The sequence below is a fragment of the Telopea speciosissima genome, chromosome 10 (genome assembly GCF_018873765.1).
Source record: "Telopea speciosissima isolate NSW1024214 ecotype Mountain lineage chromosome 10, Tspe_v1, whole genome shotgun sequence".
Classification (NCBI taxonomy): Eukaryota; Viridiplantae; Streptophyta; class Magnoliopsida; order Proteales; family Proteaceae; genus Telopea; species Telopea speciosissima.
Genome location: NC_057925.1, coordinates 56,618,260 through 56,645,766, shown reverse-complemented (window position 1 = coordinate 56,645,766; position 27,507 = coordinate 56,618,260). Strand labels below are relative to the sequence as shown.

At 38.2% G+C, this 27,507-nt stretch overlaps 1 protein-coding gene across 2 annotated transcripts; it reads right to left on the bottom strand.

The window, feature by feature from the left end:
• Positions 1-3,768: 3,768 nt before the first annotated feature.
• Positions 3,769-27,307, bottom strand: LOC122642072 (probable transmembrane GTPase FZO-like, chloroplastic). Of its 2 annotated transcripts, XM_043835484.1 has the most exons (11): positions 26,778-27,306; positions 24,989-25,542; positions 24,805-24,873; positions 20,537-20,734; positions 20,017-20,148; positions 18,803-18,889; positions 18,100-18,540; positions 17,794-17,961; positions 12,931-13,158; positions 12,704-12,819; positions 3,769-4,359 (listed from the first exon to the last, which is right to left on the bottom strand). In XM_043835484.1, the coding sequence occupies exons 1-11, from the start codon at positions 27,262-27,264 to the stop codon at positions 4,077-4,079; spliced, it is 2,763 nt and encodes a 920-aa protein (XP_043691419.1). In that variant the 5' UTR covers positions 27,265-27,306; the 3' UTR covers positions 3,769-4,076. The 2 variants fall into 2 exon arrangements, with proteins under 2 accessions (XP_043691419.1, XP_043691420.1); XM_043835485.1 differs by lacking the exon at positions 18,803-18,889 and having other exon boundaries at positions 26,778-27,307.
• Positions 27,308-27,507: the final 200 nt, after the last annotated feature.

The window sequence follows — 27,507 nt, the reverse complement described above, 5'->3', positions numbered from 1 at the left end:
GTACATCAGAAAGAACCAAAGCATTTTTCAAGAGCTGTAGAAATTCCCCATCAACAGGTGTATCTTTTTCTTACAATGTCTTTCTTGCTGTTGGGAGAATAGTCCCACATCGGTTACCCCTGAGACCTTATGAGTCCGTCCTCCCAATAGTTTGAGCATTTGGGTTAGATATTTACATGGTATCAGAGAGGGTTTACACTTGCAATGTCGATTAACCGAGTTTTTTCAGTCACATAACTATCCATACTCAGAATGGCTTTAATCCAAGTTGACTTATTGTTGAGGTTTAGAACACTAAACAAAAGTATACTTCCACCTCCACCTCCCTTTTCTCACTCCTACCCTCTCAAAACAAAGGTTAAATCACACTAACCTATTTAAAAAAGGGGAAATGGTTTCTGTGGGGGAGTGTGGCCCCTCTGCCCGGACACAGAGGGGGCAGTATGACCGTCCTACCCTTCATGAAAGACAGAAATGCCCGCCCTGTTTATGCTTCCACCAAACGCTCCCATTGACCTCCGCGGGCACAGGGGTCAAGGCCCCCACCCCACCCCACCCCACAACAGAGAACTCTTCCCTTAAAAAAAAAGAGTTCATGTCATCATCAGCTTTAACCCAAAAAAATTTAGTCAGTATTCTACTCTATTATGATAAAAAGTAGGGGAGTATAAAAGATTTTAATAACAAGTTATAAGTGAATTTTGAGGAATTTTCTGTACAACCGACAAAAGGTGAGGAACCCATTGATAAATAATTTAAATAAAACCGCCAACCTCCTTCTATACTTTTTTCATTCTCTGGTTTTCTTTTCTATTCCTTGTCCAAAGCACGAGGTCCATCTTTTTTACTTATATACTATACTGAAACTCATCAAGTCCAGTACCCCAATAATGTCTTTAGTCTTTATATATTTTGGCTTATCTTGTTTCTATTTTGAGTAAAGAACCCATCATCTCACTGCTTTCGGCCTGGCCTACCCATTTGCCAGCCTTGCTAAGAATGTCTAAACAGTATGGATTTTTTATACACTCACAGCCCCTTTGATATTAAAAAATAACTTGTGTTTCAGAGCCCTTGAAAAGGGAAGAAGTGGATCTTTTCAGTTCCTCTCTCTCTCTCTCTCTCTCTCTCTGTGTCTCTGTATTTCTCTTATTGGTTACTGGTTTTGAGCCAAAATGTCTCATTTAAAACATGTTAGCTTGTACAAACTAAGTTTTAGGAGGAAGTACAGTAAGACACTAAAATCCAGAGTCACTATCACTAACTAGTAGCTCTGTACACAAAGCTTAAGTGAACATGGAAGACAGATTCATTCCATAGCTATGTGGGTATAAGCCAGGGAATACAACCATAAGTAACAAGATTAGTATCTGAATCCCAAGCTATATTAGGAAGTAGGGAAATAGAAAGCAATCCAACACCTTTTCAACTAGCTAAAAGACCCATTAAAAAGAAGATCAAAGCAGTGGAACTAAATGTAGAGCTATTTACATTCTTGAGGCACATTGCTCTTCATCTATTGAACATGAAATACTTGTACCGCCACTCTCTATTGTCTATAATAAATGTATGGGAAGAGGGTTCTTTGAGCAAGAGAAGTCATTTCAATTAAAGTGAAAAGAGAAAGTGCTAGTGTACCCTCCGCGGTTGGTTTAGAGAACCTTTTTTTTACCCGGTGGCCCTATTATATTTCTTCTTAATTTATTTATTTATTGTGATCAAACCCACTTCTCTAAGTGACAACAAAGAACACCACATTAGTGTTAGAACTTGACTATCATTGGACATTTCAAAGTTTAAACTCTTGAACCACTCCTAATCCATTGCCTTTCTTTTTTTGTTTTTTTTTTATAATACTAATCCACGCATTGGCTTTTGGTGTATAACAGATAAGATGAACTAAAATTTTCAATAGGGAAAAAGGGTTAAAAAGAAAAAAAAGTCAATCTGGACCTCTGCAACTACCAACCAAGCCTTCTAGATCAAACTTAAGTGGCCATTACCATCCAATAGGAAAAGGGTCCATTTGGTTTCTTTGACAGTCCAAAAGAATGTCCCGGACTGGACCTTCATGACAATACAGTCAGGTTTAGTTGTGTCTCTAGAATAATTTGTTTGTGTTCCTTTTCCTTGATGACTCATGACTGTTTAAAATATTTTATTAGGAATTATTAAGTAAACTCTGTCAAATTAATATTGAAAACAATATAATGACCATAGGAATATATATTTGTATGGCTAAATATTTTTCATGTTAAATACCTAATATGGTTATATTCCCATAATAAATAGTAACAGATGGAAGAGTAGTTATGTTTAAGATGCTTAAACCCAATTAATTTATCCTCCTTAAGTCCTCATTAGTGGTCTTAAAGCATATACCAATTGAAACATGAAACACTGATTAATGACCTATGTCCTAGGGTGGTTCTAAACAGTAATGCTTTTGGTTTTTATAGCTCTTTCTTACAAGTATAAAAGCTTATTTTGTTAAGGGTAAGTGATAAGAATATGTACCTTTTGCCTACCCTCTAAAATCTAACCATCAAACTTCCCACTCAGCAATTCATCTTTGCTTTTATTCTAGTTTAGCCAACGAAGGGAAAAAGGGATTCTCTTAAACTAAGGAAAGTTAGATTGCTTCTTTTGTCATGTCCCCTTGGCCTCAACTGAACCTTAAAGCTGACCCTGAGTTTTCACCTTAATTTATGATTTCCTTAGGACTAACTAAGAAAATTTAGGGAATCCAGTTCGTGGCTTGCACAAGCATTTCTGTATATAAGTGAATTCTCTTACCTTTTGACCATGTTAGTGGTTTCTTTTTCTTCTCCATTTTTCATTCTTGTCTAACTAAAAGAACAAAAAAAGGAATCTACTACATAAACCATGCAAACGTGTTGAGCAACTACTGGTCATTTCGTTGTTAACGACGATATAAACACAAAACTAATTCATTGAGCCCAGGAAAATCTTTATATACAGGTCCCTGTCAAAGCAAAACTTTATACAGACAGTGTGTGAAATTGGATTGAATCTCAACTGACTTGAATGATTACTGCTTTCCTGAGGAAATTATCTTTTGTTTACTCAACTCCCACAATAGTTCGACGGTGAGGTTCCTGTAAATAACTTACAAAATTACCATCAAGGAATAAAGCTCTTATAAAGTCTGTAAACTAAAGCAATAGTGAATAATCTTTTCATAGTTCTCATTCCAAGCTAATGAGTGGTACACCAATGAATTGAGATAACTTGTTAACTAAGATTCTAAATATAAGAACTTTAAGGAACAGTAGTGTCAAGAGTGAATTCAGGAGAACTACACATGGGGTTGCACAACTTGCTTCAAGAAAATGAAAAGTTAACTTCCAGGAATTATAGAATACAGATCAACTTAGAACAGCTTGGTAAACTGGTACTGATCCATGTACTAGGCATAACAAATGGATAATTTATTTTGTGTAGAACACTCAAATCAACCATGTTCCCACCAAAAAAGGGGGAGGGACATCATGTCATTTTAAGGACATACCATAGGAGGGCATAATTATGAGGCACCAACTTGCTTCAAGAAAACAACTACCAAACATTTTGAAGATAGTCAAGACTTTGAACAGATCATCAGATTAGAAACTGGCACTGATCCTATCATGTGGTATAGACAAAAGAGGGGAACAAGTCAACCATGCAAACCAATTGGTACATCATATATCATTCACACATTTAAACAACTTCCAGAATCGTTTTTAAGGATAGCAGTAAATATTGAAACAGCACTTGGTGCTTTCCATTTTATGTATCATTCACACATTTAAAAAGAATCGATCTTCAAACATAGCAAGTTCCTCTAGCTCCAGTATGCAGTCACAGTAAGAAGACAATAGTCAAACAGAATGTGACCATTCCATTTGATACATCATATACACATTACACAGGCTTGATTAAATAGAAATGCCGTTGAAACTGCTTGCCGACGTTTGGCATTCATAGCGCAATATGCAAGTCCCCCACACACAAGAAAAGAGAGGTGGCTGAGAGGAATTTGCATATTTCTGCAATGCTGAAATAAAATGATCTCAAGATACATGAAGGTTTTGAATTTCAATCCGTAATGATTTGAGTTTTTCCTCAACACTTGTTAGTTCCCCTCGAATCTCCAAAAAATTGTCTAGCCTATGTTGTGCTGCATCCCGATAAGGCTCACTGATGAATTTGACAAAGCTTTCCAAATTCTCAATAGTCCGTAACAGATCCTTCTGCATGGCTTCTTCGAGTTCATGTGCCAAGGCATCTGCTGTCCTTTTCACCTTGTCAGCCATCACCTTTCGACGGGCAGCAAAATTTGAAATTGCTACATAACTGATTAAAAAAAATGCTGAATCAGATTCATAACCATGACTTAGTTCTAACTAAATGGAAACTCCAGGTAGTCTATTATGCATAATAGAATAATATGAAATTCTATTCTGTAAATGGTCCGTGGTAGACAATGAGCAATTGTACAGCATCATGAGTATAATACAAATTATTCTTACGTTAAAAAAAATTCAACGCTGCATCTTTTGTTTTCCTCTAATTCTTTAACAAGTCGGGTCAAGCATCTATTTATCCCTGGACTCACCACTATTCATAGTGTTCTACATGTTTACTCCCTCAGTATTTTAAAGATTGACCAGTCATACGTCTAATTCTTACATAACAAGTGAGCAGTACAGAAGCATAAAAACAAATTTTTTTAATCCGAGGATATTCTTGCAAACCTGAAGGTTATATCACAGTATCCAAAATAAAGATATTACTCAAAAAACCAGCAGAGCAGTGAAGAGCATGGAGATACATAAAACAGCACCAGCCAAATGATGAAGCAGCAGTCTAGGTCTATCATGAGTGATTTTGATTGTGTTGATATACATTGTTGTGTTCAAAGTTCAAGATTTCTGTTTCAACTGGGATGACCCTGGCCAAAACTGAAACATACCACCGAAATATGGTTCATTTCAGTGGAAAACTGAAAACATTGAAGACCCCTCAATTTGCATGCCATTACTTGTCGAAACTGAAATATGCCGTTAAAATTTTGAACTATGGTTGTGTGCCTTCCTAAAAGCTTGAGCTTCTAGGATAAGTGGTTGTAACATGATATCAAAGCCATGAAGTCGAGTGTTTGATCCCTGGTAAGTATGAGGGGTTTGTGTAATGAGTTGTTGTGCCCCTACGCCTTGTACCTTCAATGCCACATGATAGTCACATGCAAAGCCATGTGCTGATGTGTGGGCCTACACATGTGGAGGTGTTGATTTTCATTGTTGTGTGCGCTTCTTAAAAGTTTGAGCTTTTGGGATAAGCAGTTGTAATAGATTGTAAGCTATATGGCACTTGCATCATGGTCAAATTTCCAATTACACATGAATTCCCAACACATGTAGAGGCCCCTTGATACAACCAATTCACAAATGATTACCACTAGTTGCATGTTTTCAATTATTTATTTATTTTTGTGTATTTTTCGGTTTTTCCCCCCTCATACTTTATTTGCAAGTGCATTTTGTTTCATTCCATGAAAACAAGCAAAACTCAAGAAAGACAAAAAAATCAGCTAGAAAGGAAATTTCATAAGAGTATCAATGGTAGTCTTGCAATGACTAACCAAAAAGAAAAAGAAAAAACTGTAGTTCTTGCATCAGATTCAAGTATCAAAAAATAATTTATCTGTTTTGAGGGAGATGCACTATGAGACTATTTCAACCATATCAGCCTACTACACTTGAAGGTGCCATGAACAAGATTAAAAGAAGAAAAAAAACAGAGTTTTAAAACCAGAACAGTCCAGTAGTCAAACCACAAAAGGGACCACCTCTTCTCTGTTCACCAGTTTTCCTTTTTTTTCTATTTTCTTGAATTTTAAATTTTCCTTTTTATTATTTTGATTCTTTTTTAAAACCATGGTTTGACCAGATCAGATCGGACTGAACCAGATCTTGCCTCTTCTTGGTTTGGCCTCCATTCCAGATTTAAAAACAATGGGCAAATTTCACGGACACCCCCTCTAAGTATTGAATATGTCACGGACTTGCCAAACTTGGTCAAAATGGCAACCTTCCCCCTGACGTTAAGCACAGTTAGCACCCAGAGTTAAAATGTCCATTTTACTCCTTTAGATATCTTCAACCCCAAAACCCCATTTCCTCTTCTTCCTCTCTACGTTTCTTCTTCTTCTTCCGCCAGCACCACCATCATTGCTACCACTGCCGCCGCCAATCCTCTTCCACTGCTAGCACCACCACCACCGCCGAAACCCATTTCCATCTTCTAACCCAGCTCTCCTCCATCCCTTCTAAAATACCTCTTTGCTCCAATTTTGGAGAGGTTACATCCCTTCGATCTGATTCGAGTCAGCTTTATTTGCAGACCTTAGAGGATGAATACCCTACATTCCAATTTGGGTAAACAATTTCAAGGGAGATTAGTGGTGGTTCTTTACTTTTTGGTGTTCGTAGGGTTTTTCCTCTTTGGGTACTTTGTGAGTTTGGTTTTTCTAGCGAGGGTTTTGGTGATTTTGGAAGCTTGGATCTACTGCTGGAGTTCTAATTTTGGTTTTGAATTATGATCGGAAAAAAGTATAGGAACTAAAGAACTGGTAGGTGGAGAGAACAGTGTTGGGGAATTCTAACCTACCTCCCTAAGTGTTTTGATGATAACAAACATAGTGGTCAAGGTCTTGTATATGTCTATATGTCAACAGGGAAAATAAGTCAAAGCAGTAGAAAACACATAGTACGAAGCAAGGACGTTCAAGACAAAGCCTTGAAGATCAACATCTCGAAGGCGTACGAAACTTGTCAAATAAAGAAGATCTTAAAAGATCTTTTGAAGATTGAAGAACGTCACTTGAAGAAAGAAAGTCAAGATGCTCGTGTGCACATACTTAGACACACACTGCATACTTGTAATTGCATTTGCATGAAAGAAATGAAAAAGCATATGCATCAAATAGAGACCTTAGGAGGTTATAATTGAACCCCCTATGACCTTAGAATATATTAAAATTGGTTGGAAAAAGTCCCGGATCAATCCCCGCTGTCAAACTGTCGAAATCATGTTTTGACTGGGATTCGGTCTGAGCATCCGGTCGATCGGATCTCAGGGTACACATCGACCGGATCTCATAGTGGGCTTTCGGGTACGTTCCCATAAATGATCCGGTCGACCGGATCAATCTTCAGGTTGACCGGATTGGTAAAAAATAGATCCGTTAGAGCTCATTTTGCATATGTTCTAAAGGCCATTAATGAGCCTATAAATAGAGAACATGTCAGTCCTTTTCACCCATCCACTACAGTTCAAAATACAACTTTTGTGAAAGGTGAAAAGTCAATTCATGCTCTAATTATTGAAGTCTTTTTGTCCACATCTACATCATTCAAAGATTGACTTCAAAGCTCCAAGGACCTTCATATGCTTGCACTCTAAAAAATAGTCTTGAAGAAGGTCATCATTACAAGCATTCATTAGCATCATTTGACACTTACAAGGAGTACACATCACACTCCTTGCCTAGGTAATCCTACCTTTATTTCTTTTGTAATTAGTTTATGCTTTTAAGTATACAAAGCATTGTTGCATTAGCCTAGACTGTACTTAGGCATTGCAAGGATCCTCTTATCCTTAAAAGATTTCGGATTCTCTTATCCTTAAAAGATTGGGATCCTCTTATCCCGTAGAAAAAGATTGTGAAGGTGTACTTCCCACCTACTATACTGAAAGGAAATAACTAGTGAAATTCTCTCAAGGTTGAGAGGAGTGGACGTAGGCTAGCTTAGCTGAACCACTATAAATCTTGTGTGTCCTCTATTTGTGCAATATCTCTCTTTCTCTTGTTCTTAATTCTAAGAAATTTTTAAAAAAGGACAATATTTCACTAGTGGTAACCTATTCACCCCCCCCCCTCTAGGTTATCCCACAAACAGGGATTGTGACTGGTAGATGAGAGCAAAGCTAAAACCCTGGACAAGTAGTTTTATTTATCAAATTCTTTTGGATTCTGTCAGTTGAAACTCCAAAATGGCCCCATCCTCTGTTTTCTCCAATTTCTCCTTCTTCTTCTTCATTTTTTAATAGTTTTTCAGCTAACGGCCATCGTACCTTTCCCTCAAAGGCTAAAGGGAACGTTCCTTTCTCTATCTCTCTCTCTCTCTGCTAATCCTTTGATTAATATTTGATATTTTTGGTGTTATGTTGGTGCAGGCCAGAAATTAATATAAAGCCATGGAAACTTCTGTCAGAGGAATTGAGAGAAGCCAATGAGAGGAGCAAATGGATTGAAAGGGAACCTTATGCTTTCTGGAGAGGGAATCCTTTAACATCCAAAACCAGAGAAGAGCTCATGAAATGCAATTGTACAGACATTCGAGCTTAGGCCGTGGTAATTAAAAAAGTGAAACTCAAACCAGGATCTAGCAGAGCTTGTGGGTGTTGACAGGCAATTTGATCTACTCATGATTTTTGCCTGTGATGAAGGTCTCATACCAGGATCCACCCAAGTTTTAAATGCTAAATAAACATCTGAGCAGCTGGGTTGTAAACTGGGACGAAATCGGCCGATTTGGATTAGCTGATCCCATTCCAAAATCTAGGGTTAAGGGTTCCCTGTTCTTACCCTTCAGCAGGAAAGAAATTTCGATTGCAGGTGGAGAAGTTCTCTGTTCTTGTTTCTTACCCTTTCAGCCTAGTGAAAACGATGAAGAGAGAGAGAGAGAGAGAGAGAGATGGTGTTTGTATTTGAGTTTTTACCCTAAAGGGTATTATGGGGAGTTCACCCTGTTGGAAGGGTAATTTCACCATTATAAAAAAATTAACAGGAACTTAACTGCTAAGACCTAATGGAGTGGACTAAGTCAATATAAAATAAAAAAATAGGGGGTGTCTGGGATATTTTGTCCAAGTTTGGCAAGTCCGTGACATATTGAATACTTAGAGGGGGTGTCCGTGAAATTTGCCCAAAAACAATTGACCAAATCACTGGCATTATCCCATTATAAATATTCTCTTTCATTATAAACACCCCATTGTAACGTACATGGCAATAATGGTACTGATCACACCTAAGTAAACTTGTATACATAGAAAAAGGAGCTGCCACCCAAAGTTAAGGAATCATAAAATCCCTCAAGACTTCATTTGATGTTCCACGTTTCTAAAACATTAGCATAAGCCTCATAAGCACACCTCTCTTGATATATATATATATATATATATATATATAATTGTGGGGGCAACTGTATAATGTTATAAATAATATGAAACAGCCAATTGTAACCATGGGAAAATAATGAGGAATTGTTTTGTCCAGTGAGGAAGAAATTCTTTCTCTGGAAATTGGGATTGTTTTGTCCAGTAAGGAGGAACTCCATTCTCTGATTATTGGACTTACCACTTGCCAGGTTGAACATACATTCATGTTCTCCTGTTAAGAATGTTATGTTTATGTACTACCAGTAGGGGTAGTTTAGGAATTCTTTCTTTTATGTATTGTATGTGCAGGGTTATATCTGTAATGGTATATGAGAACCAGGGGTATACTTGTCTCTTTTGTTATTTTTTAATATATATAAATAATACATTGCTCACAGAAGTGCTATCTAACCAAAACCGTGAGCTCTCTTTTCTCACCCATTCTCTCTTCTTCTCTTCTCTTTTTTTTTTCTTGTACTCTGATCCTAGTTATTCAACTCTGCTTTTGTAACATGATATCAGAGCAAGAGTAATCAGTCTTGCTTACCTAAAACTGAATTGTGAAAGTATCTCTCTGTGCATTCTATCTTCGGTCTGCAGCAACCAATGCTGCCCTGTATGTTATTAAGTTCTAGTTGTGCGATTATAAAAAACTAAGGTTTCTTGTGTTGCTGGAATGTTTGCCTTCCATGGAGTACTGCTGATATATGGATTTCTTGCTGCCTAACTACATGGAGTTTGCTGTTATCTGAAGATTCAGTAACTGGAACTGCTCCCTATGCCTGCGGTTTCTCTGCGCATGGTTCCTCCCCCACCCCCGCGCAGCTGTCTCTACTGATATTAATGTTGCTCTGATCAACATCCCTCGTCATTGATCATCTAATAATCACTTATCTTCAGTTCTGGTTATCAGAAGTATTACACTGCCCTTTGTGTATTAGGGTTTCTGCACATGCGAGATTTCTCCCTGCGTAGAGATGCACTTCTCTGCAGTTCAGATTGGTGATGGTACTATGATCTGATTCTGATGTTTATGTGATCAGATCTTCTTTTTACCCAATGCAAGGTGAGGGGGCCACCCCTCCCCCCTCTGTCAATTGGATGTCTCCAACCCGGGTCGGTCGGTCCTCCATTCATCTGACCTGAGGTGTGGATAACAAGGCCACCTTCACAACCTTCTCCCTTCTGTCCCTATGTTGCGCCGCTTGTTGCTGATCTGTTCTTTGTCTATAATCGATCCTTTATAATTATTGGATTTTATCATTGCTGGCGTATCAGATTTCTCTGTGAGGATTGCAGTTGTTTTGTTTGTCCTCTTCCTGTATTCTACGGGTTGGAGATATCTTCCCTACAGGTCGCAGTGTTGTCTTGATCTTCTATTGTGCATGAAGTTCTTAATATAGTTCTTGATTTTCTGGTGATAAGCCATTCATGATACTACCGCACAAGAAGTTGTTAACAGATCTGCTATGATCTGGTTCTTTATTTTGATTCTCCTTCCTGTGAATCCTTTTTTATTAGAGACAGCATGTGGTATCCTTATTATTTATTGATATGATATTACAACCAGTATTCCTGATCAAATCTGATTTGATCTCTGAACTGTGGCTGCTTTATTGATCTTGTGACTGGTATTATTGATCACATATAATCTGGTTTATTCTTTCTGCAATCAAAGGGTTTCTACTTCCTGCATCTGTTGCTGGTAAATTCTGTTTTAGGTCTTAATAATTCTTCTTGCCCGGATTAAAAGTTTGCAGCTGTCCTCTTGCTCCTTTCTGTGGCCTGCGAGTTGAAGATCCTCCTCGCGAGACAACAAAGAATAGCTCATCATCAACACAAATAGAGTTTTTTTTATAATGAAGATTGCATATTTGCTGCCGCCTGTGTCTTCTTATTGCTGCTGCCCGTGTCTTCATATTTGCTGCCCTGTATTGAAGATTGAATATTTGTTCTGCCCGAGTCTTCATATTGGAGATTATTGTGTCTCCTTTGTGAAGATTATTATCTATGTCTCCTTTGTGGAGATTATTGCCAGTGTCTTCCTCGTGAAGATTTTTATTTGTCTTCCTCCGTTCCTCGTGAAGTTTATTGCATGCCTTCTTTGTGAAGGTTATTGCCTGTCTCCTCAGTGAGATTTTTTATCTACCTTCTTATTGAAGAGAGGGATCTTCAACTCGCAGATGGCTCCATTGTGACCAAGTGGTCATGGGTTTGAGTCTGGAAACAGCCTCTCTGTAAAAGCAGGGGTAAGGCACTAAGGCTGCGTACGTTATGACCCTCTCCAGACCCCACAGTGATGGGAGCCTCGTGCACTACTGCACTGTGTACGCCCTTTTTTATTGAAGATTGTTAGCCCGCAACGATGATTTATTCATCTCCCTCTGTTGTTCTTCTCTGGGCGTTTGTTACTGTTTTTACTATTGTTGTTGTCGTTGCTGTTGAAGACTTTTGGCCTGCAGTGATGAGTTGTTCATCTTCTACTCTTTTCTGGCCTGTGGTTGATTTTTTTTTCCTGCCACTTATACTGTTGTTATCAAGATTTCTTCTTCACAAAGAATTTTCTCTATTGCTGCTGGTGGTGGCTGATATGTTTCGTTGGTGCTGTGACTGGAAGATATTTTTCTTGTAGTTCTGTTATTTGCTGCGCATCTGTGTGTTGTTGCTGGTCACGGGCTTCTACAACTAATATATTTATCAAGTTTGGTTCTGCTAGTTATGTCTGTTCTAGTTGTTCCAAGCTGGAACCTAGAATATATATATATATATATATAGAGAGAGAGAGAGAGAGAGAGAAAGAGAGAGAGAGACATGCTCCAACTTGAGGGGGAGTGTGAAGAATGTTATGTTTATGTACTACCGGTAGGGGTAGTTTAGGAATTCTTTCTTTTATGTATTATATGTATAGGGTTATGTCTGTACCTATTTTATTATAAACAGGGGTATACTTGTCTTCTTTGTTCTCTTTTATTATAAGATTGCTCACGGTAGGGCTATCTAACCAAAACCGTGACCTCTCTTTTCTCTTTCGTTCTCTCTTTTTCTTCTTCTACTTTGATCCTGATTATTTAACTCTGCTTTTGTAACAGACCTTTTACATTTTTATCGACTTTCTCTTTTTGAAAAAAGGCTGACATGCCTGTGAGGTGCACATCTTCGGCCTGAGGCATAAAAGGGATGCACCTGAGGGATAAGGCATACAATTCATCGCAGCTCACAGCTGAGACTTGTACCTTGGGTTGTTTGGACTACTTAGCGATTATGGCTTGAACGGCTTTATAAGAAAATTGGTGGTAGATTCTAGGACTACTATTCAGTTCCTAACATCCATGATCTAACTGAACAGCTAAGCAAGTGAAAAGAAAGGTGAAACTGGATAGAGGACCAAACTTAAAAGACTTTCCATTGATTGAATATTCTAAACCCTCAGCAAGAAAAGAGAAAAATGAAAACTCAGAAGAAGATTCATTACCCGCCAGCAGAACAAAGGCCTAGAGCAAGAAGATCTTCTAATGTGGTTGGTAGCACTGATGTTAGAAGGGAAGCAGATAAGCCAGCTGCACCAACTCCTCCAAAAGTTCCCAAAAACTGAAAATTGGGAGAACATGATATATAGCCATTGAGTTTACCACTTTATTACTCACTGGTAGAAAGATATGTCAAACTGTTTACGCCTTTATAAAGAAATATGAGACCCACCACTTCACGGATTTCTTGCTCAAAAAGTTTTGCAGCAGCACTAGCACTGAAGTCCTCTACTACTTTCAGGCTGAGCTCCTCACCTTTCTTCAGCAATTTCTGAGTTTCAACTTCCTGGTTGTGTGGGTTGGCAAATGAAGGCCATCTTTTCTCAAAATATTCCCGGTAAAGCGTCCCTTCACGAGCATTATTTGATTGTAACCACATCAAATACTCCCCAAGTAGTTTCTAAATTTCAATAAAAAAAAGGGGAAAAAAAAAATCCATTAATAGTCAGAACCAAGTAGCTGCATAGAGAATTTTCAATGTGTCATTCAGAATACATGATCAATCAAGGTAACAACATGTTAACAAAAGTTTGCATAGTAAAAGCATCAGAAACAGAATATAGATCCTGATCAGTTTGTGTCATGCCACGAGAACCAGAACAATGTTATAAGTACTAGATTATACTGAGCGAGCATGCATTCTTAGTTTATAACAATTTATTGAATAGCCCAGTAGATGTACTGGCTGAGGCTCAGGGTAGGCCCATGTAATTGGCTCCTCAATATTTAAATCATTAAATTACTAAAAGGGAAAATTACCAACAGCTGCCTGATTGCAAGGATTTTTCCTACAATATTTCGAGGCCCATAGAAGGCACTGGCACATCATTTACTTTTCACTGCAGGCAGATAGTTTATCATCAGATCAGTGTCAGATCAGTGGATCGCTGAATTGACTCTATGGATGGACAATCAATTATGGGACACAAGTACCAAAGACTAGGGCTGGCAATGGGTCGCCTGTGTCATGTTCGGGTCAAATGCACCCCAACCTGAAAATTAATCAGGTCATTCAACCTTGAAACAAACACAACCTATTTTTTTCAGGTTGATACGAATATGACACGATTTGAAACAATAACACGCTTGACATGAAAACAACCCAACCAAGAAAACAAAATTATGCAAAATCATGCAAATTTCTTTATAAATATACAAATATCAAGAGATTAATTCCCACATCATTAATCGTGGGGTTGGAAATGTCAAATCCTAAAAAAATCAAATTAAATATGTTTCAGGTCACTTCATGTTACATCGAGTCAACCCAAACACTACCTGAAATTTTTTCGTGTCAGTCGGGTTCAACCCCTGAATCTTACTTGAACCCTAAAACCCCAGCCTTTACATGGAACTATCAGGTTGTGATTGTGTCAGATTCAGTTGGGTTTTGAACCCCCCTACAATGGACCATAAAATAATAAAGAGCCCAAAGATCACAGGCAGCTTGCAATTACCAGTCAAAAGGAGACAAAATGACTCTTGTTGACAACTGGGAAATCTTTCAATATTCCAACATGTACTGTCATCCGAAGAACAGAAGATTATGGAAGAGGCAACCTCATGATGTGATCTAGGCTAGAGGATACCAATCAAAGGTTCAGTTATGAAGCAGACTGCTTTTAGAAGACTCACAATAATCACCTCATTTCTAGAAGACATGTACTCCCTCAACGTCTGATTATTCAGTCTCAAGGCAACAGAAACAGTGGGACCCATCTTATTTACACTTGTCCATATGTTGAGGATATTGTGAGAGAGGTGCTAAACTAACAAGGTGGCCTGGGCTATGTCAAATGGGTTTGGAGAGCAAGAGCTGGGTATGGGTATGTGTATGTGTATGGGAGTCAGATCTAACTCTTAAAACTCAGAATACCAGGATATGAGTCAAAAAATGGATACGGGAATGGGACTCGACTGAAATATAAGTTATACACCCAATGAGGAGTGAGGACTTAAATGTGAATCATAAGTCTTTAAGGAATTGTATGTAATATGTACTTTTAAAGTCATATGCTTCAATATAAGATATAATCTTTTAAAGGCTCATATGCAAATGATAAAACTCATTAGGACTTCACTATAAAATATAAGGGTTTTCCTTTTAAAAAAAAAAGGGGCATACCCAGTGCACGAGGCTCCCACCACTGCGGGGGTCTGGGGAGGGTCATAATGTATGCAGCCTTACCCCCACTTTCGCGGAGAGGCTGTTTCCTGACTCAAACCCGCGACCACTTGGTCACAATGGAGCATCCTTACCATTACGCCAAGGTCCACCTCTAAGGATTTTCCTTTTAACTTCAGTAGAAATACCTAACACCAAATAAGCCCCCCATGATTTGGGACTTAAGGCTCCCGCTCTCACCCACTTCCCAAATTTTCCTGCTCATCAATGCAGACAAGGGAGAGACAGCTGGGCAACAGAAACAGCGGGTGCAGGTACGCTTTAATCTTCTTCTTCTCCTTCCTCATCTCTTTCTTATTCTTCTCATCCTAATTCTATTGCAAGGAGAGTGTTGACCACCATCACATGCTAACTGGCTGAAGGACTACCTGATGCAATCCGAGGTTCAAAAAAACCCTGATTCAATCTCTGTGGGCCCACAAGAATACTAAGTAACTCAAATTAAGAGTTCAGTGGAAAAACTTGAATTAAGTGGAAGCTTTAGATACCCTTTTGGCAATATAGCAGCATTAGGGACAGAATGGGCATTAAGTTTTATAAGAGAAATGTAAAATTGGAACTTGATTAAGGGAGGGGAAAATGGAATTAAGTTGTGGAAGTAGAGGCTAAAGTGCCATTTAATATAACTGGTCTTTAGTAGTAATAAGAAAAGGGCCTCCTTCAACCTCCCGAATACCCACGGACAGACGGGACAGCAATAGGAAGGAGGCAGTAACCAAACTCGATTTCAGGTGATCGAATCCCACCAGATCGACTCCGATGAACTAGGAAATTAATAAGTATGTTGTTAACTCACACTTGTGTCAAATCCAACACACGTCCTGGTAAGATTCAGCAACTTGAGGACTCACAGTATTTGACTGAAACATTGGCTGGCAGAAAAATCAAACCAGGTATGAGTTCTGGCTTAGATATCACGGTAGAGTCGTAGAGATAGTGCTAGGGCCTCAAGTTCTAGGGTTTTGGTCACCCCTAAAGTGAGTTTCAAACCCCAGAAGTTGAGGTCAAAAGAATGCAACTTAAGAGAGATCGAGCACCCCCTGATGAAACCAGTTCTAGCATTAGAACAGAGTACTGGAAAGGATTTCAGAAACTTGATGGAAGAAGAGAAATTACGAAGATGAGGACTAGGAAACAATAAAAGAAATATCAGAGAGAGAAAGAAAATAGAGAATAAAAGAAACTAACCTGAGAAGAAGAAGTTGAAGAACAAGAGAGAAATCACGAACATCCCATCGATCTAAAGGCCACATGGGCAACTCAAACAAAACCCAATTTCAATTTTCTCTAATTCGATGGGAAGGGTAGACTACATGTAAAGACTCAAAGATTGCATATCACTCAAACAAGGAAACTGATTCAAATCTCCTATTCTCCTACGCATATCTATCCTCCCTAAAAACAATTTATCTCCCTACCAACCCCCTTTGGACCAAAGACCCGGTTTAGGTCCAGTTCACTTTGGTTTGGGTCGTCAAATTCAGTCATATCAGTCCAGCTCCGATAGCACTACTGCATCAGTACCTCCTCTTCTTCTTCTTTCTTTCAGCCCAGCCATGTCCAACAACCAAAGGCTGTACCCTATTCGTATCCTGTATCCACATTCCATGTCACGTTGTTGTGTCAACACCAGTACTTCATGGTAAAGTGTCATACCTGTGTAACAGAGGGGGTGCATACCACTTGAGAATTCCTTCCTTCTTAAGATGTGGAACAAATTAATTTCAAAAATGACATGTAACACCCCAAGAAAACGGCATAGTACCGGCCCGCCTGGGAGATCGTTGAGGTGTCCCCACCAAGAGATCGCTTAGTACCAAGGGGTTTGGGAGATCAATGAGGTGATGCAAACTTAGTCCCACATCGACTAGGGAGGGAGATCCTGAGCTACTGATAAAGAGTAGTCTCTTCTACTTGGTATGACGTGTTTTAAAGCCATGAGGCCCATTGGGTCAAAGCCGACAATATCATGCCAAGGGAGGCTGGGTCATTACAGTGGTATCAGAGAAAACTCTCGACATCGATGAGAGGGGGGGCCACGACGAGGACACTGTGCCCGTAAGGGGGGAGAATGTCACCTCAAGAAAACGGCATAGTACTGGCTCGCCTGGGAAATCGTTGAGGTGTCTCCACCAAGAGACGACTTAGTACCAGGGGGTGCAAACTTAGTCCCACATCGGCTAGAGAGGGAGATCCTGAGCTATTGAAAAAGAATAGCCTCCTCTACTAGGTATGACACGTTTTAAAGGCGTGAAGCCTATTGGGCCAAAGCGGACAATATCATGCCAAGGGAGGGGTTGGGTCGTTCTCTTGATTCCATGTGTTGTTATTTGGTGCATTAGGAAGGTGAGATAAAATATGGATTGTGAGAAGTATGCAGTTCCTTCTCATGTGATATTAACAGAGAGCTGACATGTGTCACTCTTGCTGGTCATGTATCATATGGTGGCCTTCATCAATGAAATTTTACTTTTCACTTGGCAAATGAAAATAGAAAAGGTAGCAATAAATACACTGTTTAATTTGAGAAATTGCAGAAGTAAATAAACAATTTAATTAGCAGGGTTGTCATCGTAATTCTTGCAAGCAACAAGAGAGCCTGTATATTCCAAGATAAAACATAACACATTCTTTTGAAGTTTTCCATTGAAAATAAGTTCCCATAAAATCCAATTTTCTAATATTTTAAAATTCAGGATTCTTCTAGAATATTTATGAGCAATGAGTTGTAAGTTGGGCTTTCCAATGCAAATTACCATCCCAGAAAAATGCCAGAAAACACACAGAAGCATTAGTACTTATTGGAGATTAACTTCTCAGATTCTAGTTAGATTAGGACCATGAACTTGCCTTCGCATCAGAAAGTGCAGGGTTAATAATTTCGCCTTGAATACTCAAGGTTGCAGGCAATGAAGCGGATTTCTCCCCTTTGAAAATGTAGGACGCAACAAGATCAAGATTTGATAATTGAAGAGTAGATTCTACAAGCTTCAGAACACGGGCTTTTGAGTTATCAACCTGCACATCAGATACAGATGAATTAACATAACTCAGTTCACAAAGGACAATCAAGTTACAATGGATGAGGTGTTGCTTAAGGAATCTAAAGATAAAATAGTTTTACAACTGTCAAAATTGACTTCAGTAAGAATATACCAGTGATGATGTTTGTCTCCTCCAAGAAAGACTGTCACTTTCCATCTTCATTGCATAAACTTCAACTCCGGTAACGATTTCATTAACTGAGACTAAATCCTTATTGGCAGATTCACAGCCTTGTCTCACAAGTTTTTCACAAGTAGACAGTAGTCGTTCTGCAATGCTAATTGGTGTTTCAAGCTTAAGCTTAATTCTTTCCATTCCATTATTTGTCGAACCATCTAAAAAGCTAAACAAGAACTTTTCAAGTTCATAGAAACTATTGATTCTCCAATCAGAATTAGTGGACAATGACTCTTCATAATCTTTTTCAACATCTGAAGAAACAAAAAGTTTTGCTTCAAGTGCAGACCGGGCAGATACAGGATATAATGTCACATGTTCAGTATTCAGCAGCTTCTGAGCATTACCCTTAATAAATGCAATGGCTTCCTCAAGCTGACATCCAAGCACAGAGAAAAGATGAGAAAGATACAGCAATTTCTAGGAAGCAACATATCAAAGAAATGACCCCGTTAAAAACAAAAAGGTTCCAGGCCATGGTCCCATCACTGAAGAATTCGCATTAGTCAAAAACAGATTAAAATGCATTGTTAAACCTTGCTACTTCTTAAAATTTAAAGAAAAAAATGGCCGTTTGAATTTTTATTTTATTTTTTAAGTTTCTGAAATGTGCATCCAAGAGAGAGAGAACTCCTACCTCACTGGTACTCCGATAGATATCAGATTTATTCAATATAAAAACAACTTTTTTCTTCCACTGCTGAATATAACGAAGAAAAGCAACCTGAAAAAAGTGTAAGGTATGACAGTTGAATTAGTTTCTTGAAGAGAAATAGAAGAAAGATATTTTTATACTTTAAAATTAAAACAAAACAACATAACATTTCTTACTCATCAAAAAAAAATTCATAAAATGTCTCTAACTTTAAAACCATGAAAAAGAATAAAAGTGCAAATACCAAAGAAAAAACTATATGACCATGAAAAAAAAAAGGCCGTACCCAATGCACAAGGCTCCCGCGTTTAGCAAGGTCTGGGGAGGATCAAATGTACGCAGCCTTACCCTTTTTTCCAGAGAGGTTGTTTCCAGGACTTGAACCCATGACCAAGCGTTCAGCAAGTGAGCACTTGACCAATGCGCCAAGCACGACCTTCTATTGGGAGAATATAAATCAAAAAGGTCAGAGTGGGGGGAGAGATCAAGAGCGAGAGAAAAAGAGATAGACCCTCCAGTGTGCCACTAGTATGCTGCTGCCAGACACTTTAGGACAGTGGGGAAAGGTCAGGAAAGAAGAGGAGGGAGATGAGGGTAGATTGTACCCCCCAAAAAATGAAAAAGTATTATTTGGTACATCTCATGAAGGACCTAAAAGCAAGAATATAGAAAACGGAATAAGAGACCAGCAATTTTAAACCCTATCAAGTTCCTAATAGACAAGAGTCCTCAAAACAAGGAGTTTCGGGTAACTATTCACCCCCCCCCCCCCCAAAAAAAAAAAAACCAATAGAAAGGACAAAAAATAACAACAGTCAAAAGCAATCGCAAAATACCATTTCACATATAAGATAAAGATGAATAAAAGTAACCAGAAATAACAAAAATAAGAATGCATAGAAATGCAATAATTTAAATAAAACATTTGATGTACTAGAATCAAACTAATTTGCCACACTCATCTTTAACAGTCGGCAAAGAGCATTTTGGTTACCAGGTCATGAGAAGACCTACTGTGCTATTAAGAAAGTTCAACCATGACACTTTAGCCAAAACGGACAGGGATCAATGTTTCAAAGAGCACATATGAAAGTATGGGTTTTTAGCATTTCAACTAACTCAGTTCCACAATTTTAGAGAATCTTGCCAGCATAATATGCAACCTTGACAAGTGCAACTTGTCAACCGATTCTTACCTCGCTTTCAGTTAATGGCCGATCAGCAGAAATAACAAAAAGAATCAAATCAGCACGTGGGACAAATTCTTCAGTAAGGCGTTGTTGCCTTTGGAGAATCACATTAGTTCCTGGTGTATCAACAAGGTTTATCTGCTTCACAAAGAGATTACAAAAAGTCAACCCCAACAAGCAAAGTCACCAACTTAAGAAAACAGTATTATGAACAGTTAGATCATTAAATGCAACAAGGCATTGAAATGTAGCAAATCCCACTGGAAATCATGTAAGTAGGTTGTCAGCGGATATGCGAATGGAGACACAATTTATTTCCAACCATGTATTAATAGGGGCACAAGATAAAAACATATCAAATAATACAAAGTATAACAAATAAAAGAATACGACAGAGCATACTGTTAGCTCTTGCATAAAATTATAGTGGCAGAGTACTCATCCAAGTTTTCCAAAGATGAACTTAAGTTGATAAATAAAAGAACATTTCAAAAGTATCAAATTTGGAATGCACATGTGGACTCACTTCTTTAAGAATTGGTGCAGGCAAGGAGCATGCAAATAGTCCATCCGGATGCCTTTCACAATTTTCTTGCCCATGAGATTCCAACTCAGAATAGCGTAACAAAGTGATCTCATTAGTTGTAGGAACAACTCCTTCTTTTAGGTACCTTCTTCCGAGGAGGGCATTGATAAAAGTAGATTTACCAGAGTTAAATTCACCCTAAAATATCAAGATGATGACCATGAGCAAAGAGGATAACATAGAGTAGCAACATTTAGAAAATGTTTTTGGCCATATAATACAGAAGAATCTAAAAATGGCAGTCAATGTATCCCATTCTCTTCACACATTACAATGCAAAAACCAAACAACTAGTATCGATCAAATCAAAGTGTGCCAAAGAAAAGTAACTGTGGAAAGTGAATCCACCACATCAGCATGCATACAGTTCAGCAAATTCCATGCAAGATGTTTACATGTAACTTAAGATCAAGATGCATTGATGAGAAGAACAAAGTTCATAGAGTTTGTTTACACAGCACAATTTATCATCCTATTTTGGATATAGAAAATATTATGACCATACTTTTCTGCTTTAAGTATTTATCATTGTTAGAACTTGAGGACATTTTTTTATCACAAGTTATATACAAAGATTTAGAATTGGTATAACTTCTCGTATCCAGTGTTGTAATTTAGCATGAGTTGCCAAAGCCTATGTTAGTTTCTGAAAAACTTGATTTTAAGCATTGCAAATAAACCATTAATGTACACTCTGAAAGAAAGCAGAAATTACAAGGTTTGAATTCATGTTCACAGACATATGTTAACAGGTTTGCTATACCGTACGAAATGTTGCATTCCTGATATGCGTTTCTTGATGAATTAGATATAGAGACACATATACCCACTTAAAAGAAAAAAAATTTATACACAAGATATTTGAGGTCGAAACCAAAATATTTTGGGTTTCGACCCGAACTCTGCATGTTTGGGCTGACCATTTCAGTGGTCTAATGCCATATTTTGGTCTGAAATTTCAGGGAAACCCTAATTACGTATCTCTAAATATATTGGAACCTTTAGATTATTAGAAGAAAAAAAACACCCAAAATGGTAATTAGATTTCGTTCCCTAGGTTGATAGTATACTTCATACCCTATTGTATACTATCTCAAATATAGCCTATTCTACACATAATTTAGTATTAAAACGCACAAAATTCAATGAAAACAACTAAAATATACATTAAGATGTACAAGTGTTACATGTAGTATAGATGTACAACTTCAATTAATATACCCCTACAAAATCGTTTCTCCAATTCTATGTCAATACCATATAGAGTTCTGGGAAGGCTCGAAACCTTTGGAGAAAAAGGGTATACCTCTAAGCATGGTTTAAAGTATCGCACCGTCTCGTCTCGTCTTGGCCGATACATATCGGTATCGCAAGGTATCGATACGATACAATGAGATACGTATTTTTTTTTTAAAAAGAAAAATGGTATCGATCAATATCGGTGGCACGATATGATACAATTGATACATACCAATACTCTCGATACAATTAATTTATGGGTTAAAAAAAATTAAGTGCGTACCACATTGTATCGGACGATATGGTGCGATACGCACATTAAAAGGCACATGTGACTTCAAAATCGTGGTTCCAGAAACCATAAAGCATCAACAACAATTGGACTGACAAGTTTTCACCCAAAACTTCAATTTTGTAACATTTTCTTTCAAATTTCATGCTTGGGAGCTTTGATCCCTTGTTGAAAAACGAATCAAATCAAAGAAACAAACTGCACTTTAGTTGAATCAAGGAAACAAACTGCAATATTGCTTATTTATATTGTTTTTTGCTCTAAAAATGTATTTCTATGTGTATCTTGACCATTTCCATGCATATCTGCAGTGTGCGATACGTATCTCCGATACGATACAATACGTCTCTTAAAATCACCCCACCGATACGATACGCGATACCAATACTTTAAACCTTGCCTCTAAGTTCAAATCTTGCTCAAATGCGGTAAATCGTCGCTTTAGATACTGTTAAGTGTCAGTTCAGACGGTTCTCTTGAGGGTTTAATGTCCTTTCTCATTTCAGTGTAAAGTATACAAGTCCAGTCTTTAAGTCTAGTCTTTAGTTGTGGACCCAGTCCTAATGTAATTTGTTCCTTTTACTCACTATACATAAAGTCCCCCCCCCCCCACCCACGGTTTGAGTATTCTGCTCACTACTCAGACCGTGGGATATCTTCTCTCATCTTCCCTTCTTCCCTTCGACTTCTCTCTTCTCATCTCTTCTCTTCTCACTTCCTTATGTCCAGGTACTGATTCAGGTTCTGTTATTGTTACATGGTATCAGATAATCAACTTGGAGACTTGTTTACCAAAGCCTTGTTTTGAAATGCATTTCTCTAAGGGTGTTCCAAGCTGGGCATGGGTGATATCTATGCTCCAGCTTGAGGGGAGTGTTAAGTTTGTCGATCTTCTTGGGGGTATTATTGTAATGTCCTTTCTTATTTCAGTGTAAAGTACACTTTAGTGCAGTCTTTATGATGTAGACCGAAGCATGAAGAAGACAGACAGAATTCAAAAAAAAAAAAAAATGTTACTGTTAATGTGAACAATGATTTGGGGGCTGATATTGACAGCTGGTGTGAAGATTAGCTGCGGGATGTTGGTGGAATATTCTATTAGAAGCTGCTATTAATTTAGTTTCTATTTTTGTAATAGTTTCTTAGTTATTAAGTCTAGGTATCTAGTAGTTTGGTTTCTTTCTTTTTAGTAGTTACTATATTTACTAGTTTCTAATATTTGTTCCTTGCATGTTGACTGAACTATAAGGCCTAGTTTCTATTTTCATTAGGTTTCTATTTTTACTTTTTGAGAAGTTGCTATTTCTTTTAAAAGTTACTATTTCGTAAGTTTCTAATTTTGTAAGCTGGCCTATTCCATTAAATAGGCAGCCCCTCTTGTAATAGAAACAGATTTGGAGAAAAGAATTTTCAGGCTTTTGCCATCGGTTATGGGAGAAATTCCATGTTTCAACAGCTGGGATAGCTGTGGGTGAGAGACGCAAGCTGAGAGAGCCATTCCCCTAACCCCTTCTCTTCTATCTTCTCTTCTTTATCTTCTTCTCCTTTTCCTGTTCAACATACACTGCTGTTCTGTTTCTGTGACTGCAATAAACTATTGTGAAGAAACCCTTTGAAGACCAAATTCAATTCCCAATCATCTTCAAGGTTTGCTGCTATTGCACACCATTAATAGATTCTTATCGTGTTGATACTGGCTGCAATCGATCTCCCGCTGGTTTCCCTGGTTCGAGGTCGACTCTTGCATTACTTTAAGTCTAGTCTTTAGTTGTGGACCTGGTCCTACTGTAATTAGTTCCGTTTACTCAGTATAAATAAAGTCCCCCACCCACGGTTTGAGTATTGAGTATTCTGTCCACTACTCAAACCCTGGGATATCGTCTCTCATCTTCTCTTCGACTTCACTCTTCTCCTCTCTTCTCTTTTCTCTTCCTTATGTCCGGAACTGATTCAGGCTCTGTTATTGTTACAGATATGTTATAGTACTCTAGTAGTCCCCAAAACTTTGTTCCACCAAGAAATGTAGGTGATTTGGTCAAACATACCAAATCTAGGGTTTTTTGGAGTTTTTCCCCTCTAACAGGAGAAACCACTCGAAACACACAAAATGGAATGAAATTTTGACCCACTTCTATCAAAACATCTTTCATATGTACTGTTTTGTACCGAAATCGAGTCGAAACCAAAATTTCAGCTGAAACTGTGAAATTTTGGTCAAAATTCTGCATGCAGGTGAGTTGATCTCCATTTCATTTCGACCATTGTTGAAACTGAAATTTTTTGCGAACTCTCAGTCGTTTTGACCTAAATTTCGAACTATTTCCAAGCATATAGAGCTAATGAGAAATGAACCATGTTATTCTCCATTGCTTGATTTCCAATTTCAGAAGCCTTTTGTACAAGGTACATGAAGAAGCAAAAAATAAATAAAGATACACAAATGTTTGTACAGAAAATTATAATAACCAATATAGATGAATGGGAACTTATCCACCAAAAGGAAACAAAAAATAGGGGAATAAAAAACGTCAGGAACTAAATGGTCACTTATATTAAAAGATGTGAAAAGGATGACCCAAATTAAGAAAGAATTAGTAAATAACGTATTTGAAATTCGGAGCTAATACCAATGTATATCTGTGGAACCAGAGTTTGTTGAAGGTCAACACACAATTACCACTATAACCAGCAAAAACGGCTCATCAAGCTGAGCCACTGCATCAGTAAGCAGCGAGACCTCGTCCATCTGTTATTCAATGGCAATATTCCATTTTCAATATCAAGTACAAATCAAAACAATTAAAAGAAATAACATCTCTAAGAGTAACTTCAACTACCAAATGTTAACATTAAAAGATCACCAGTGGTGCCGCTTTGCGGATAACAGCAGTTGTCTCTAGCATAACCTGTCTCTCTCTTTCTATGATGGTTTTCTCTCTATCCTCCAACTTAGTAAAGCCAGTATATCCTTTCTTCTCATGAAATTTGTCAATCACGTCCCCTTTTTCAAGTTTATTGAAGCTCTGAATTTGATGCTGTGCTCTTCTATTTATTACTATAGTATTAAACAATTTGCTCAGAGTGTCATCACTAAACAGCTTCATATCTTCCAATGTAATGACCAAACCACTAGCACCTGAGCTGAGTAACTTTGATGCTTCTGTCAGAAGTGAACCCTGTCCTACTAAAGCAATTGTGGTAAATACCGGTACCTTGACATTCTGAAGTACAGGGTTCACCGATAATTCAACATGGTTTATTCCATCAGCACTATATAAAATACAATCAGCACCTTCAGAATTAGATGCATTTAAAGCAGCACTAGCTGTCTGCACATTTCTTGCCACTAAAGGGAGAAAGGTAGACTCGGACTTGGACTGGACCATCATATTCCTCGCAACAATAGGAGGTAGACCTGCAGGAAAACATATATGAAGTCTAAGGCAATATATTTTAGAGATAATTTTGTACCATCAAACATTGTAGGCAATATCACATTGGCCACACAAATTCAGAGGTGAATTTACTACTTCCAGGTTGGATGGACAATGTTGTGCCAAAGTATACATTGTCCTTTCAAAGTCCACATTCACTTCTTTGATGTTGTATTTGGAGATATATCTATTTACACTGTAAACTCTTGTACAAATACACTGACATAGATAGGCAAGAGATCATAGGGTGGATATACTTGTTGGCAAGTACATTCATCGAAACAAAAACAAAGATCTAAAGGTCAAAGCGGTACTTCATGAGATAAGATGTACATGAAATCAAGTTATTAACTATGGGGTTTCCAATAGGAGATAAAACTATTCTTACTTAATCCTGGCTGTACTGATTGTAAGCCATCCAAGACTCGGGTACTTGAACATTTCACCTATTTGTATAACAACAAACTCAGCCTTATCTCAACTTACTGAGGTCGGCTACATGGATCCAAACAAAACAAAGTAGGTAAACCGAGGTCTAAACAAAACGAGGAATGAAAAGATGGGAAAAGGGGTCTGTTACATGGATCCTTGCCCTCCAATAGGCTCTATCCGAGGTCATACTTGGAGCAAGACCTAGACTATGCATGTCCTTCCTCACCACTTCTCCTATGGTCATTTTAGGGCTGCCCCTAGCTCTTTTAGCTCCTTCAATCGTAATCATATCACTCCTCCTTACTGAGGCGTCCCTAGGCCTCCGTTGAATATAACTATTCCACCTTAAACATTTCACCTATCTGTAAGTTACCTAAATGCATAGAATTGTACCATCTACCATGAAACTTTAAGACCAAGATCCACACTGATCAAAAGCCTAAAGAACCAAAAATCCTTCCCGTATGATAACAATACTAACCACGGAAATGGACGGCCGAGGCCCTGTTCAAAACTCGAGGATATTACAAATACTTCTTCTTTTTTTTGGGCCAATTCTCAAGATGTCCTATCATATGAACTGAATACTGTATTCATTGAACAACCTATTGACTTTATTTTCTTACCGGTTCTCTTCCCTCCCCCGCTTCGGCTATCCCGGGATATTAGAAACTGATAATCACTGCTTATTTTCTTAATGGCACTATGACTTTTGGTTTCGCTTTTCAGAGACAGTAAGTATAAGAATCATCTCCAATGGGGAAGTAACAAAGAGAGGAAGAACCTTGGTCAGAAAGCAGAACGCCGCTAGCACCAACAGCAGCTGCAATATCGACACGCTCCGTAATAAGCAAATAAGCCCGATCTCTAAGAACCGACTTCAAAAGGCAAGCTGCCTCATACAAGCGGCCACCACTTCCTGGTGAACCATCGAGCACAACAATTCCAACCCATTTACTGACTGCAGCATCAATAAAATCCAAAACTCCTTCCCTCTCCAATACTTCATCTGATTTCAATTGAAGCACCAGAGTGGGTACCTTAATCTCCGGCCTCTTAAATCCGCCCGGAAACAATGTTCTTGGCTGTCGTTGCTGATAACTCGAGTCGAATGAGTTCATTCCGACCGACGCATTGATACATAATTTATTTCGGTGATTTTGACTCTTGAATGTATATGTTCGACCATGATGGGGGAAGCTCGAAGTATTGGTTTCTCTGAGGACAGGGAAATTCGGAAGAAGAACGCAGCTCGCAGGTAAAGAGACCATGGAAAGAAGAATAAAGGAAAAGAGAGAGATAATTCGATAGATATAGAGAACTGTTAATCTTGAAAGTTATGATTTTTGCAGGAAAATATGAGGAACAACTCAACAAGAGTGTACGGTGGTGCGTGGGAGAAACGATGGCTACGAGAGAGAGAGGGCCTTATCTGCTGCGATCCCCTGCGTCTTCACTAACAGCCATTTTATCCAGAAAGAGCTTACTGAAATGGCGGTAATGGATTGGGCCCA